The sequence below is a fragment of the Bactrocera tryoni genome, chromosome 4 (assembly GCF_016617805.1).
Source record: "Bactrocera tryoni isolate S06 chromosome 4, CSIRO_BtryS06_freeze2, whole genome shotgun sequence".
In the NCBI taxonomy this organism is placed as follows: domain Eukaryota; kingdom Metazoa; phylum Arthropoda; class Insecta; order Diptera; family Tephritidae; genus Bactrocera; species Bactrocera tryoni.
The window spans coordinates 79,109,058-79,124,761 of NC_052502.1; the positions used below are offsets into that span (position 1 = coordinate 79,109,058).

At 42.3% G+C, this 15,704-nt stretch overlaps 1 protein-coding gene across 3 annotated transcripts in view; it reads right to left on the bottom strand.

Moving 5' to 3' along the window:
- Positions 1–15,704, bottom strand: part of LOC120775098 (mucin-3A-like) — a 58,313-nt gene that overhangs the window by 36,026 nt on the left and 6,583 nt on the right. For 2 of the 3 annotated variants that reach the window (XM_040105105.1, XM_040105107.1), the window contains exon 3: positions 7,426–11,133. In XM_040105105.1, the coding sequence (XP_039961039.1) occupies positions 7,426–10,005 (2,580 nt within the window). In that variant the 5' untranslated portion in view covers positions 10,006–11,133. Of the gene's footprint in view, positions 1–6,546; positions 11,134–15,704 lie in introns of those variants that run through there. The other variant, XM_040105106.1, reaches the window with a different exon arrangement.

The window sequence follows — 15,704 nt, forward strand, 5'->3', positions numbered from 1 at the left end:
CTTGAATGGTTGTCCACAAAAAGCTTAACGTATGTAAGTAGTTTCATTGAGAGCACCAAATTGAGCGCAGCGATGAAACAGGATAACCAAATTATAAGTCTTGCGATAGTGCATCAAGCGCTAATTGAGCCCATGGTAACAGCACTCCCGCGCTACCTATCTGTCTAAAGAATCTAGTACCGTGCGAAGTTGAAATGCAAGGTGCAAGTTCGACCCTCCAATACTGAAAACGGAAAACAAGCTTTCGGTCTTTTTTATTTGATACGACGAAGTTTACGTAAGAGTTCCTCACTGCGGAAAATATAAAGTTCTGTCGCGAAAAGGTGCTTGGGAATAGTCAAGGGATTAGCGGTCTTAAAAGCATTTTCTCTTCAGAAATAGTCACTAAGCTCGCTCGATAGTCCTCAATGTCAATTGCAATTTCGCTACGTCAACACTTCAACGGCCTCGAGTGCTAATAAAAACGCCGCGGATCTCGTGTGACAACAACTACAACCCTGAGACAAACAAACGAATTAATCAAAAATTGAAGATGTACTCGAACTGAAAATAAATAGCCGAATCGAAGTGAATTAGTTTAAATTACACACTCGAGTGAACAAATTTACAATTAGAAATTAACAAACGTCAATGCCCAATGGCAAGCGATTCGCTACGCATATATACATATATGTATTTGCAAATACAACAATCTATACTTGAAGTGGGTGTGACGTCGATTTCGTGGTTCAGCGCTATGGAAAACGCTCGTTCGTCGGTTGGTGTGGCCGGCGGGCGGGCTGCGAAATGCTCCACATTCGACATGGAGTGGCGACGTGGTGACTGGCGCATTCCACTCACAGAGATATCGCTTAAAACTAAAATAGAACATGGGTTATGCAATTAGCGCTCATATCACAGTGAAGTCGTAGGCGCTGAAAGCTCAATGGCAGACCAACAAAAGCGTTACAAATTGCTACCGTCCATTCGACGACGGCTTCGTTCACAACGAATTCATAGAAACACGATTTTTACACGGCAATAACGCTAATTGAATTCTAACACAATATTATTTTTTCTTTTTCAACTAGAAATCAGCACAAAATCCACTTTAAAGTCACTGCGCTGAGCGTGCAATCATCAATCACATCACCAAATCCATGCTACGGCCGAGCTTACCGCTGAAACACCAGCGAAAAAATGGGAAAAAACGGTGTGGAATTGAAAACAAAACCAAAGACAACAACAATACGATCGCGTTGTGACGTCAATACAAACCATGGAAAATTAACAACTAAATCGTCGATGGTGGCGGCAACAAACCGCATGAAGCATGACAAGCGATACATTTTCGAAAACCGTTGAAACAACAACAAGAACACGCTGCAAAAAAGTGCTATGCTCATGAGCCTAAACAAAGGGGGCAATGAATATGAATATGAAATAAAATTATCAAAAACAAAAAATCAGCAAAATTAATTTAATAAATAAACTACAACAAAGGCTAAGCTCACACCAAACCAGTTTTTCGGACAAACAATGGAAACAACAAGTCTCAGAACGCTATTCGGATAAAAGCCAGACAGCTTAATGCAGCGCGCATTTTTTATCATCGCACACACACACACATACAACATATTTATATTTTGATTCGAGATTTAAAAAAAAACCTCTAGAGTTGATTATTTGGTTCTGCAAGGCTTGGCATAAGTGCACTTATTGCAAAGTGGTACGAGTTAGTTTCATACAAGAATATAAGAAAGCTAGTTTCGGATTTCAACACTATAGTATGCTAAGTGCTTCCACACAGCGCTTGTGAAGAAATCTTAAGGACAAACTTTTTGCAGATATTGAGGAATATCACTTCTAAAATATAATATACTATAATGGCCATGAAAGAAGTTCAAACCGTTGAAAATATTGGGTAGTCGAATAAGTCTTTTCGTATTTCTAATCAAACTTCAACTTATGTCTTTATATTTTTACTAATAAATAAATAAACAAATATGTATCATTTTAGTCTAAATTAAGGATCATAATGTACTCTTTCTCTTACTTAAGTACAATGACACTTTAAGGATATGATATTTCTCCTATTCTCTTTTTCCCTTCGTTTTATCTTGAGGATATGATATTTGTCCATCTTCATCTCTTTCTTTCGCCTTCAGCTCTTCCTCTCCTCTCTCTTTCGGATGTGAATTTTTTCCATTTGCTCTCACTCTCTCTCTACGCCTCGCTCTCTTTCTTTCTCAAATATATCCTCAAATAATAGGCCTTTTAACTTATGCACCGGCCTGGTCTAGGGATATAAATTTGACACTTCAATGCTAAATAATCAAAGGAAGTTGAATTTATCTACATTATGATCACCGCTGTATTTTTTGACATTTGATAAAGAAATGACTTTCGGTCCGAGGAAATCTCAGTACATCATTAATTTCTCTTTCGAGAGGCGAGAAAGCGCCAATTTATTGTAACCAAGTATTTTCATAGTATTTACGAACGAAATATATTTTCATTTCCAATTTGGCAATAAATTGCTGATTCCTCGGTCAATCGCTTCGCCGCTTCCCTTCCTGCTCATCGTTCTCTCAAAACATTACATATATAACGAGAATCCCGACCCTATCATAATTTCTGCCAATCGTGGTTTCCCTCATATCAATGCAATGCATAGGTTTCCATGACGTCAATAGACCAAAGTGTAAACAACCGTTGTACAGAAATAGCTACACACAACAAAGGGGCACTCTAATCAGCGGCGATATAATACTCGTACAGCTGCCACTTATCAGCACCCTCCACTATTATAACCTCTATTTAAAACAACAATAAAAGTGCTGGCTTCACACCTCATCAACCGCTGAGCAAAAGGTGGTTGCACGGCGACGGAAGCTTTATTGATGATTATCGCCGCCGCACACAATTGCACCAACTGCTAAGCAGCGCCAACAGCAACACCTTCACTTATCGTCACCACTCTCTCATTATCGCCAGCATCGACGAACTAATAAAGCAATTACAGAACACACACTTTCACACACGTGCCCACGCACCCAAATAATCGGCTGTTTCCCAGACGACAGACGACACGGCGTATACGCGATCTTTGCGATCTTTTGAGCGAATCTTTTCCTTGCGCTTGGAAATATTTGCATACGCACATGCATATACATAAGTGGGGTAAGCGGCGATATAAATGGAATTTTTATGCTTCAAGGTCAAACCGTAAATTCATTTGTAATTCGTTGCACGACGCTTGCTTTATCGCACTTGTGAACCAAGTCGACGTTACACCAACTCATTTGTGTGATTAGATTAACTGCGAGTTCGCGCACAACTGCGCAGCAGTGCGGTGCAGAAGCGGCAGTTGTGGTAATTTTTATTATTATTGCTTTTGGTGTTTGTGCCATTGACGTCACTCCAAGTTTGACGCTCGTTTTCTGTATGATATATTGCTATGCTCTCACGTATAGTTGTTGTTGCTGTATAGAAGTTGACTCCTCTTGATGGTGCTTCATATTGACGTGAATTGATATTTGCAGAGCCGCTAATATTGGCAGTTAGAGATTTTTCAGTTTCCGTAGGAGATTTCGACTTTAGCAAATAATTATTGATAGTGTTAATTTATTTTGATTAGAACGTTCATCAAAAACTTTCCGGCAGTTCTGCAGTTTGACAGCCTCGCATGCTTCAGTTAGAGAATAGAATCGAAAGCGTTTTGGAAACGCGAGCAAAAATTAGCGTCTGGATTGAATCCTCCTTCAATTAGTGCTAGCGTAGTAGAGTTATCCACCAAATCGCGATACATCATTTTTCAATTTGGGGAATATTGTTGAGCCTCCTAGGGCTTCGTTTAGCTGTGATGGTGTCAAGATTACAGAATGTCATAAAAGGAGGTATTAGTAAGGGCCCACTAAGAACATTCGACAGCTTTCCAATTAACTGGCAACGCTCGAGGAGCTTGAACACAACATTCAGCGCGATTTGACCAAAATATCAGCCGAAATGCTAAGCCGATTCATCCTTCCATCCATCCATGTCTCTGATGAAGACCGGAAGAATTAGCAAGTCCAAAGTGAAAACGATGCTGATTGTCTTTTTTCACATTAAAAGCATTATCCACCACGGATTTGTTCCTCCTGGACAAACCGTCAACGCCATGTTTTACGTGGAAGTCCTCAAGAGACTCCAACGAAGGGTCAATCAGGTTCGACAAGACATCGCACCCGATTGGAAGTTGCACCAAGGCCGGCATCGCAACGCTTCCGCAGTAGCCCTACGGCCCAGATATGGCCCCCGGACTTTTTTTTGTTTCCTTACCCGAAAAGGCCGATGAAAGGCAAGCATTTTGAAACGACAGAGGGGATCCAAGCAGCATGCCACTCGGCTTTCAAAGCGATTCCGGAGAATGTCTTCCATGACGCCTTCAATTCTTAGAAATCGCGCTGGCAGCGCTGCATTGACGCAGAAGGAGCCTATTTTGAAAGTTTTTAAAGAATTGTAACGATTGTAACGAAATAAATTTTTTTTAATCGACTCAGTCCTATTAGTTTCCGGACAAATCCTGTATTAATAAATTATCGACGGATTTTACTATTTCTTGCATATAACTAGTGGCGAATGGACCTGTCAAGCAGTCTGATTTTCCGATTTTTTTTTCTACGAACTGCAACGTTTTCGCCACGTTTTCGGCAAGCTATGACATTCTTCTTATTTTCTCACATATTTCGAATCTCCAGTGCGCTTCAGCGATGATGACGTCAATTACATTCCATAACAATTAAAAAGGCACGACTCAGCCAGACCAACGGGCTATAGCACATAACGTTTATCTCAACAACAATTCTTCCGGACCGGAGAAATCCAAAAAAAAAAACCGCTTATCACAAATTATTAAATTAAAAAGAAAGTAATTGCTGAAAGTCGCCGTAAAAAACTCGCTCATACTTGTTTACAGGCTGTCAACTAGCAGATAGCACGCTGCGAACGACGGGTGGAGGTAAGACTCGAATTTGCTAAATTAAAGACGTCAGCGCGTTTAGTGACCACATATGTACTTGTGCCGATGTGGATTTGTGGTCTCGGAGGGCTGGGCATTAGCTGAACTCGTATTATTTTAAAGACAAGCAGTGGTTCGACAGACAGCCGTCGTGTCGTCTTTAATCCGTTGGCTATTGTACGCGCATGATCTGCCATGTTGCTCAAGTATTACTTGGCACACAAAAAGCAACTGACAAAGCGTCCAGGCTTATCGAGTAATCCATTGAAATGTGACGCCTGCAGGCTTAGCGGTGCCACTTGTACTTATTTATTTATTTATTTACATTCGCGAACATTTTGTCTTCAATATCACTTACGTGAGCATTAGCAGCTTTCTCGTAATACGGCGATTTATATGGTACATGAATGCATGGACGCACCCTTTACCCGCCGTAAGCGTAGCGTCTGTCGCCATTTGTCATCCACTGTCGATCGCGCACATATGCCGCTGGCTTTGTGGGCGTATGTGTGTGCTGAGTATTCACATTTGCGATTGCTATCGCAGGCGTCCGCCACCACTTAGGCCATCAGTCGGAGGTGTGTATGCCCGTGCGCGTCACTCTAATTGCTGTCGAAATCTTTTGCGCAACGCGACTAACGTCAGAGCGGCCGCACTCGCAACTCTGCGCGCCGCCTTGGCCACGTTTCTACACCATGCATTGATTTAAGTTTTCAATGCGCATTGGCAATTTCGCTATGCCTTGGTGACGGTGAGCGTGTTTAATTGATTGCCCGGGCTCATCGGCGGATCGTGTGTCAAATATAGAAGGCGATATATGATTATCGATAATTAAACTACGCTCATAAATATCGGCATTTGATGGATTTGTTATTCTGCGATAAAAGAAATATAAATAAACGATTTGCTGATATGGCAGCGCTATGATTAGCGGATGTTGTGCACTGAAGTGCCTCAGGTGCGCATTTACGGCGCGGCCTGCCCATTTTTCCACCGTTTATGACCGCTATTTTGATCGAAAAACCAATCAACCTTTATCAGCGCAGCTATCAAAAGTCACCGAGTCATAAAAGTCGCGCCGCTGTCACATAAACACGACACTTGCTTGCTATTATTAATTTCATGTACCTGTTGTTGGGCCTTCCCCGCAAGCCCCTCCACCGATTACACTGCAGCCAAATGGTCGACAAGCGGAGAACGACAAGTGTTGTAATGAGCAATGTAATTGAAAATAAGTGGGGTGGATGTTAGGTTCAATAGGGGATCAGTTTTAGTTAAAGTATACGCAAGGCGAAGCTACGTAACATATTTGTAGAAGAAGATACGCCAAGCAACCAATATCAAAGAGTACATTTATGTCAAATGCTCTAAACAAAGAGTGAAAGAAAGCGTTTCTGGAGTAATATTTTCAATTTCTATCAACATATAGTGAGCTTCGAGCTCGCTCACGACCGACGGAATAAGAATTCCACCCCACTTCTCACTACCAAGCTCCAGCGTTACAAAAGCAACATTGGTTGACTTCCATCTTCACACTTTCCATTTTCTCATTGAAAGTAATAAACATTTTTTGGCACCGTCATTTATTAGCTTTTTTGCAATTACTTAGAAATGCTCAATTTTTCATTTACCAAAAATGTCTTATTTCATAATTATCAACTACTAAGATATACAATTGGAGAATACCAACATGGCAGGATGAAACAATACGATAAGAAAATGAAACATTTCAAAAATGAGTGATGATGAGAAATATGCGGTGATAACGGTTGGGTATGACAGCAGCGCTGTGGCTGTGACAGATTCCATACACACACACAAACGTGCGTCTATTTGTACAGCCCAGTAAATATTTGCTAATTAGCAAAGGTAGCTCCATAAACGAGTTTTATGTGCATGTATGTATATATAAGTATGTGTGTCAACTTGCACGCATACATAAGTGTCACTTTCATGCGCTGCGCCGAACGCGGTTGTCAGCGCACTAAATCATAGAGACAATATAAGTAGATAATTTAAAAAAATAACTTCATACACATGTCTATGTATGTATGTATATTTATATGCGTCGTAAAAGCAAATAATAATAAAAACAAAAATGGGTTAAAATACCTCAACGATAAGATAAATTAAATTAAAGCTGCATTCCTTTCACGTCCCACCGACCATATGACAAGGTGAAATTAGACTAATGTCACTTAGCCTAACGGAATAAGCATACATGCACAATTTCCATTGCTTTTGCGCGTAATCACGCTCATACCGAGTCTACGCAAGTATTTATATAATTTACAGTTAATCACTAAATCTTAACAATTTTACAACAGTTCTTTGGGAAAAATAGTTTAGAATACTTTAGGTTTGTTGAGATTTTGTTTGGGCGTGCGGCTTCAGTAGGGCGAATTTTCGCCCAAGTTCGCACCCATCGGCACCACCAAACCTACCTTCTTAGCTGCTGGCTTCGTGCTCAGGTGTTGTGCGGCCAGTAGGTCGGACAGGTCTTTGCCTGTTTGTTGTTGTGGATCTTCAGGAATGGTGAATGACTCCTCGTCAGCGCTGACTGAATATGTCGAACAGTCGCTTGTTTTACGTTCTAAAGCGGTACGTACACCGTTCACGTAGCACTCTGCGCCGTCTAATGCGGATATCGTTGAGCCGCAGTAGTATAGGTTACTGCAGGAGGAGGAGGCGCTCACATCCGATTCGCCTTCACCTTCGTTGGCAGTGTCCAGTGAGGAATGTCGTCGTCGCATGCGCTGTGCGCGAAAGTATTCAATTTCTTCGAGTGTTATACCGCACATGATTTCATCGGAATAATCCGACACAACTACGGAAGGCGTGCGTACAAATCGTCTACCGCCCGGAAACTCAGTGGGTGCAGTATCACTACCGCAACTCTGTGCTGACTCGCGTCGCGAACATGGCTGTGACGGCGCTAAAGAACGCGGATCCTCCGGTAGCTCTACAACGCGTTCCTCCAACAACACCTTGCTGGGCACCGTAGCCGGGGCTGGTGGATTGCTGATAGTTGGTGGTAGCTCAGTGATCGTTGTGTCTGGCAGTGCGGTGGGTTCTGCTAGTGGCAAAAGTGCCGGTCGCAGTGGCAAATCCGTAACGGTGAGTGTCATTCTTCGCTGTTGTGGGCCAACCGGTGGCTGTGCGGGTGTTGTATCCATTGACTCGTCAACGTCCAAACCTAGTGCCGAATCACTGCTGGCAGATCGTGCCACTTTATCCTTACGCTTTGTTTGGCCAACCGCGGAAGTGGTCTGCGCCAATTCGTTGTCCTCATTGTCAGATGAGTAAGGACTCTGTCCAAGGTTGCAACCCTCGTCCGAGAGTGGACTGTTGCGCTGCGCCAATCTCTCCGGCTTCAAGGACAACATATTGCTATCTCCTGACTCGCTAGTTTTGTTCGGATTCACAATCATTTTAATAGCGGAACACTTTGAGTGACTTTCGAATATTTGTACTAATTCTTCCACACGTGGAAATGCACTGATTTTATGAATCAAGGATTGATGGGTGTGTGCCAAAGGGTAAGATGTCTTTATCGTGTTGTGTTTTTCAAATTTTTTCTTTAAATCTAATTTGCGCCTTGCCACTAAAGATGTGAATGAATAGGTTTCCGCTGCGTTCACAGCTATCGTTGGTACTCCAATGTGTGGGCCCAGTTTTCTACTATACCGTGGGCTAACTGCGTCCAACTGTGATCGTCGCGATATCCCACAATCATCAATTAGTGTCGTTGTTTGTGTTAAACGTTTGACTGCTTGCTCTTGCGATTCGAAATCTCTAAAAAATTCCGATTTAAGTTTGGCCTTTCGCGCTGCCAAAGTCACTGCCCTTATTATATCCTTGCTATTGCTTTTGGTGCTTGTGTCTGCGGGTGCTCTTGTCTCACAAGCAGGATCATACTCCGAGTTGACTAAACTGACAACTGCTGGCCACTTGTTGCTCGCTACGTATACTTCACTTGTTCTGTCGTTGTATTCGCTTAGGTTGATGTTGTTGCTATTAAGCGTACACCGCTTTGGTTCTGATATCGTAGTGCTCGCTTCAAGTTTTCTCTGATTACTAACATTCGTTAGCACAGCCAACGGACATTTATTTTCAGTGAATTTTGATTTCGCATCTACCGCCGACAACACCCCTTCCACCTGTTCGTCTTCCATTCTCGACGACGAAGCCAAATGAGCCGCCGATTGTACTCGTCGTATAACAGACGAATGCGCCCCTTCCCGAGCCGTCGTCACTGCTGCTACCGGCGTTTGCTCTTTCGCCGTTGTTGTAGTCGCCACCGTCACCGCATTTGTCATTGTAGTAGTGCTTGCTTTACTCTTTTTTCCCTTCTTTAATTGGCTTGCCCCTAACGCCGCGGTCGTCGCCCGCGGTTTTATCGTTGGTGTACGTGAACGCGACACTCGCGCAACTGTCAATGCCGCCGTGTGCGTTTTTGTTGTGGCTATTTTTGTATCCGTTGTTTCTTCTGTTTTATTTGCATCTATTGACTCTCTTGTGGCATGAATAGCACTTAGTATGGGCGCTGAGTGTGACGAGAACTCACCGTCAACAATGTCAGTCCAGCCAAGCATGTCATCCGCGATCGCTGCTCCGCGCGCATCGTCTGCCTCTCCGTCAATTAGTTCATTCAAGGAGATAGAATACAACGTGGCTGGTGGAATGTGCACGGAAGTAAGTGCCTCGGTTGGCACACAATGGACCGAAGACTCGGATGTGCTACCGGTAAATGTGGCTGTCGTTTGAATATCAGCGCTGGTTTTGGCAGCAAAGCTCGTTCGTATGGATCTCTGAGCTACTCGCGCGCTTTTCTTGCAAATATCGGCGTTTGAAGCTGTTGTTGTGGCAGTTGGGTTAGTTGTAGTCGTTCCCGTGCTCCGCCGACTGATGTGGCCGCCCATTCTTCGCGCCAACAGTGGCTGGCATTTAACATTTAATTTGTCAGCCACTTGCTTACGCTTATCGCTGATATTACTTTTCTTGTTTATCGGTAATTTGCTCATTCTTTTTCATTGGGTGCGTACGCACGTAGCAGCTCCTTTTGCTTTTGATCTCTTCTCTACGTATAGTGTTCAAGGGTTCTTGCAGTCGACATACACGATTGCAATTCGCATTGGCTGCACAACGCCAAATGACGTCAAGACACAATACTACATGACGCAAATATCAGCGATTAGCTGTGACCAAGCGTTGTTTTTGTTCTTCGGTGCGCGCTTGTTATTGTTGTTAATAATGGGCATTTTCGCAGTCGCGAAGCCACTGACGCAGAAAAGACCATCGGCCGCAGCTAGTAAACGCTACTGACGCACGCCAGCCACCAGACAATCAGACGCTTACTGCGCGCGGTGATCGATGGTATATACAGAGGTTTGAGAAATTTTCGAGGTATAGCCGCTGGAGTATAACATCACCTACGTCGTTGTCTTTTCACATTCACCCTTGGGCACTTTGAACTGACACCTAATCAAAAGCCTTTTTCGATAAAAGCGATAATTTTTTGCTAATTAGCATAAAATTGCTATGACGCTGAACGGAGTGCTATGAGTAGTACGTTGCGCCAGACTTATGATACACGTTAACACGAAACTTATACTACGTTCGCACGCTGACACTGAGAATGAGTAATTCGCGTAAATCAATTCGATTTACAAACACTTCTTGGAACGCGAACTATGCACTTGTGGCTTGCGGTGCGGCGTGCGTCACTTGGCAGCCTCTCATACACTCATATGCGACAGCAACACCTGTTAATCTTGATGAAACCACAGGCGCATGGAATAGCGCACACAGATTTATACACGCTTATGTTTATCAACGCGTCAGTTCAGTCTATCGCGTCGATCGCTGCACTAATCGCGTCAATATCGCGCCTCGCGAACGGCTGATCTTACCGCGCACAGGAGCTGTATTCACAAACGCCTCTCCAGCCGTTTGACGCTCGCGTATACCGACAATCTCACTATCGCGATTTGTTCGACGCGATCGCGTTTAAATTCCGAGCACATTATTTTTACTTTGGCTGATCAGTCTTTTCGTTGCTGTGTTGGCTGTGTTTCGGTTTATAGCGCTTTGCAAAAGCCTCCCCCTGCAACAACCACCGCGTTTTCATTAGACGTAGACGCGAGCAGCACCTGCAAATAGAAATGGAAATGCCAAAAGCGATTAGGAATTGGGGAATAAGTAGGTGCGGCGTGTTTGGATTACGTCGCCACTCAAATTCAAATTGAGGATCGTAAATTCATAAAAATATTAAAAACAACATTTTACCTAATTCTACATTAGCGCTTGGCTATGACTTGCATTTAGCAGCTTTCGTCTAAAGCCAAAGTTATTGTTGTTCAGTGTGAGCTTTATCGTGATCACTATCTACCGGCAATTATGAGCTTTCGCTGCTACGCTTTAGTATTGTAATCTACCTTTATCACCTGATTATTTTTGTTGTATGTTTTTGTTTTTCGTTCAGTTTTTACAGTCCCTCCTGCTGACGCAAATCGTATTTTTCGTGTTTCGGCCCTTTTTTCATTCATTCACAACTCGAATTATGCGGTTACTTTTATTGCTTTTGTTATTTGTTATACTGTCAGACGTTTATATTAGATAATTGTTTTTGTTCCAAACTTATATGCACGTGAATGTTCTGTAGTTCCACTCGTTTGGATGTCATATATCAAATTTACCTCAACATTAAAGCCAATCGTGGAAACAGACTCATTATTGCCGTCTGCAGATCAACATCCACAGCCGCTCACCATTCATGAAGCCGCCGTATACTTGTGGACTCATGATAATATAACTGATAAAATTTTGGCTGCGGGCTTATGTTGTCAACCAATCGCAAACATGACATGTATTATTAGCTGCAGAATAATCTTTGCTGATTTCGCCACAATGAGATTTGTTGTGGTTAAAACGCGAGTGCTTAAACTTCGGATAATTTTTGTTTGCATCTGACTTCATCACTTTACGACATGGAAATTTTCTTGTTTATCCGCTTTTTACGGAGCGACTGAGATACCGTTAAACCTCATAACATACGAAATCATTCATAAAATTAAGAAATTCAAGTCACTATCGCTTTAGAAAGATCTAGTATGGAGGTAAAGAAATATAAATTTCGAAATAAGTTTGAGACGGAGCTAACTCTCGGCTACCTAAGACCACCAGGTCTTCAGCTTCAAGGAATGGTTTTTTCTCTTGACCTCAAACTAGGCCCTCATCGCATCCCTGTAAGTGCATCTTAACGACACAACCCAGCTGCTTACAGCTTTGAAAAAGGAGCGAAACAGGTTGGTCTTGTGGTGAGCGAGCACGAGACAAAATATTTGGAAACCACATAAAAAGATTCCTTGCGTCTTGGGAACTAGTCACTGTTGGCAGCTATACATTTAAAAAGTTAAGAAGTTTTAGCGCTTGCCATCAGGTGATACTTTCGGATCGGTAGGCAATTGAAAAGCAGATCCCTCTCTCAAGAACTGTTCAAGGGCAAGGTCGCCCACGCATCCAATGGAAGGTCTAAGTGCATAGCGATCTGTCTGCACTTGAAATATAAAACTGGCGTAACCTCACAAAGGAAAGAGGCAACTGGTGAAGTTTTGTGTTATCGAGCCAGCGCGACCCACGGTTGTAATACCGAAGAGGAATGATTATTAGGAAAAATAAAGATAAAGTTGAAGTCCACCCACGCGCCAAATACCCATTTTGAAGAACTTCACTGCTCACTCCGGTAGGTATAAGATATGGCAGTGCCCTCTGATAACCCCTTTCTCTACAAATATTTCTTATGTTCAGAATTACGTTGAGGGAGATGATGTCATGTGGTAAGTATGCATGTAAACATGTAAAATTTGTGTCATTATTAACCGGAACGTTAATTAATGACATTCATTTCATTTCGCGCAATTTAATTGCAAAACCGATTGCATTTTGTGTACGTGCCAATATTTTTAATAACCAATCAAATAAATTCTACGCAAAATACAAATGGCGAAGCAATTATAAACGATTTCCTTTTCTTTTTTATTTTGTATGTATGTGCGTGTGTTTTTTCTTATTGACTTGTTAAGCTGAAAGTGAATTAGCCGCTAAGCTGATTTACAGGTTTACCTTGCGGCTGACCCACTGCCACCAACAAAGCTGCCTCGCGTTCAAGCAATAAAGCTCCTTCGATGAGTAGTTGCATTAAAATTTCATTACTTTTGTAAGTTTTGCAGTTGACGCAGCGAAAAGTGCGAATAATGCGTAATTGATGCATTGACAGTTCACGGAATTACCATCGCAAATTTCGCAACAGCTGTCACTTTGAATATTTATCACGGATTTTACATACGCCAGTGGCACCCGGCTGGTTTGATAAGCCTTCGAATGTTCCATCTAGCGAAATGCATGGAGAAAAATAAATGTCAAGAGCTCGTCAAGCTGTCAAGAATAACACATGGCACATTGACTTACGATCATATCGACGTACATAAGCCGCCCGCACAATGCTGATCTTGATCGGATACTAGTAACTTATCACTTCACGTCGGTCTCAAACACGAATATTTGTGATTATCATTGGCCTCAACACCCGCCCGTTAGTTCTGCTTTCTCCAAACTGGATAAGGAAGCAAAGCAAATGGGTTTAGCAGTGAAGGAGGGCAAGACGAAATATCTGTTGTCATCAAACAAACAGTCGTCGTACTCGCGACTAGACTCCCACGTCACTGTTGACAGTCATAACTTCGAAGTTGTAGATAATTTCGTCTATCTTGGAACCAGCATCAACACCAACAACAACCTCAGTCTCGAAATCCAACGCAGAACATCTCTTGCCACAGGTGCTACTTCGGAGTAGGCAATTGAGAAGTAAAGTCCTCTCTCGACAAACAAAACTAAAACTCTATAAGTCACTCATTTTTCCCATCCTGCAATATGGTGCAGAGGCTTGGGGGATGGCAACATCTGATGAGTCGACGTTACGTGTTTTCGAGAGAAAGGTTCTGTGGAAGATGTATGGTCCTTTGCGATGGAACGATGAGCTGTATGAGATATACGACGACATTGACATAATTCAGCGAATTAAAAGACAGCGGCTCCGCTGGCTAGGTCATGTCGTACGTATGGACGAAAACCCTCCGGCTCTGAAAGTATTCGATGCAGTACCCGCCGGGGGAAGCAGAGGAACCGGAAGACCACCACTCCGTTAGAAAGACCAGGTGGAGAGGGATCTGGCTTCGCTTGGAATCTCAAATTGGTGCCTCCTTGCGAAAAGAAGAAACGACTGGCGCGCTGTTGTTAACTCGGCTATAATCGCGTAACCGGTGTCTACGCCAGTAAAGAAGAAAAAGAATAACACTTTCTAATGTGCAACTTTTGAAATTTGGCTACATTGGTTTAGGGTTACGTCAGACTATTTGACGGTTAAAAATATTTTTCGTAAAAAACTCACTGACTTTTCAAACAGCTCTCGTAAATTTGGCAATTGACGGCATATTTTTGAAGTGAGATAATGATGCTTACGAAAGCAATATTTTTTTAAGCAAAGGGCAACGATAACTTTTAAATGGGCACGTAGGCACAGGAAGACGTCTTACGAAGCCTTTTTATCAATAAGATAAAATTCTTATCAATAGTGTATGTTTCCTCTCCGGGTATATATGTACATATAGTAGGCGCGTGCAAGCACATAATAAACTCGTAGTAGGCGAAATCCGTTATGTTAGGGCACAAGGGAGCGGCTTTTAAATGCGTAAAAATACTATTTATTATTTATTTGTGGGCTTATCTTTTATTTGCTGATATTTATCTTTTTATTATTATATGCATTTATTTGCCATAAATCAGCAGTGTACATGGGTCTTGTGACTCGGTGATGCAAAATACCTGTGGAAATCACCCAACTACATCAGAAATACGCAAGCGACAACAGGCTTTAGTTGAAACCTATCATTTTTTCGCAAGTGAGTGTGTTATGTGTGCGGTTTATGGCGAAAAATTCCGAATTATTACTCATGATAAGTTTACCGAGGAAATGAATATGGGGATCATGTGCAATTAAGTTTACGACCAGCTATTTGTATAATTAAGCGCATCACCCAAGCAAAAAGCCGAAAAAATTATAAAAAAATCATATAAAATGATGAAATATGCGAGATAATCAGTCGTACGAATAACTCGTAGTTGTACTCAAGTATCGCCTAGCGATAATAATAATTAATTATGATGAGTAAATTAGCCAGTTGTGGCACGGGGTTATGTGGATGCGCCTTAAGAACGCTGCAATCATCACGTAAGCTTACAGGTTGCATTTTGTCCCTAAGAGTAGATGTAAAAATCAGGTATGAGCTGCCTTTATCAGTATTTCATGCACTGCAGTCAGCCAGTTTAAGAGTACTGGGCTGCGGAGTCCTTTACAAAATTTATTGTAACGAAAGCGGATTTTGTAAAGGATGACATTTACGAGACAGCAGCTGTAGGTGGTTAGAGTGGCTGTCTGTCGACGCACCTAGACCCATAGAAGGCTCATTGTGAAACCACTCCATTATCTCCCCTCTGAACCACCCCGTTCTTCTGATGAAGTCCATCAGTTCAAAAGGTTTTATCTGTGCAACTTGCGAAATATCGTCAAGCGGCCCTCGAGCGATGATTGCGATTCTTTTCCTATGCAGAGCTTTACAATCGCATAGAAGATGGTTTATAATATCCTCTTTTTCTAACTCCTGAT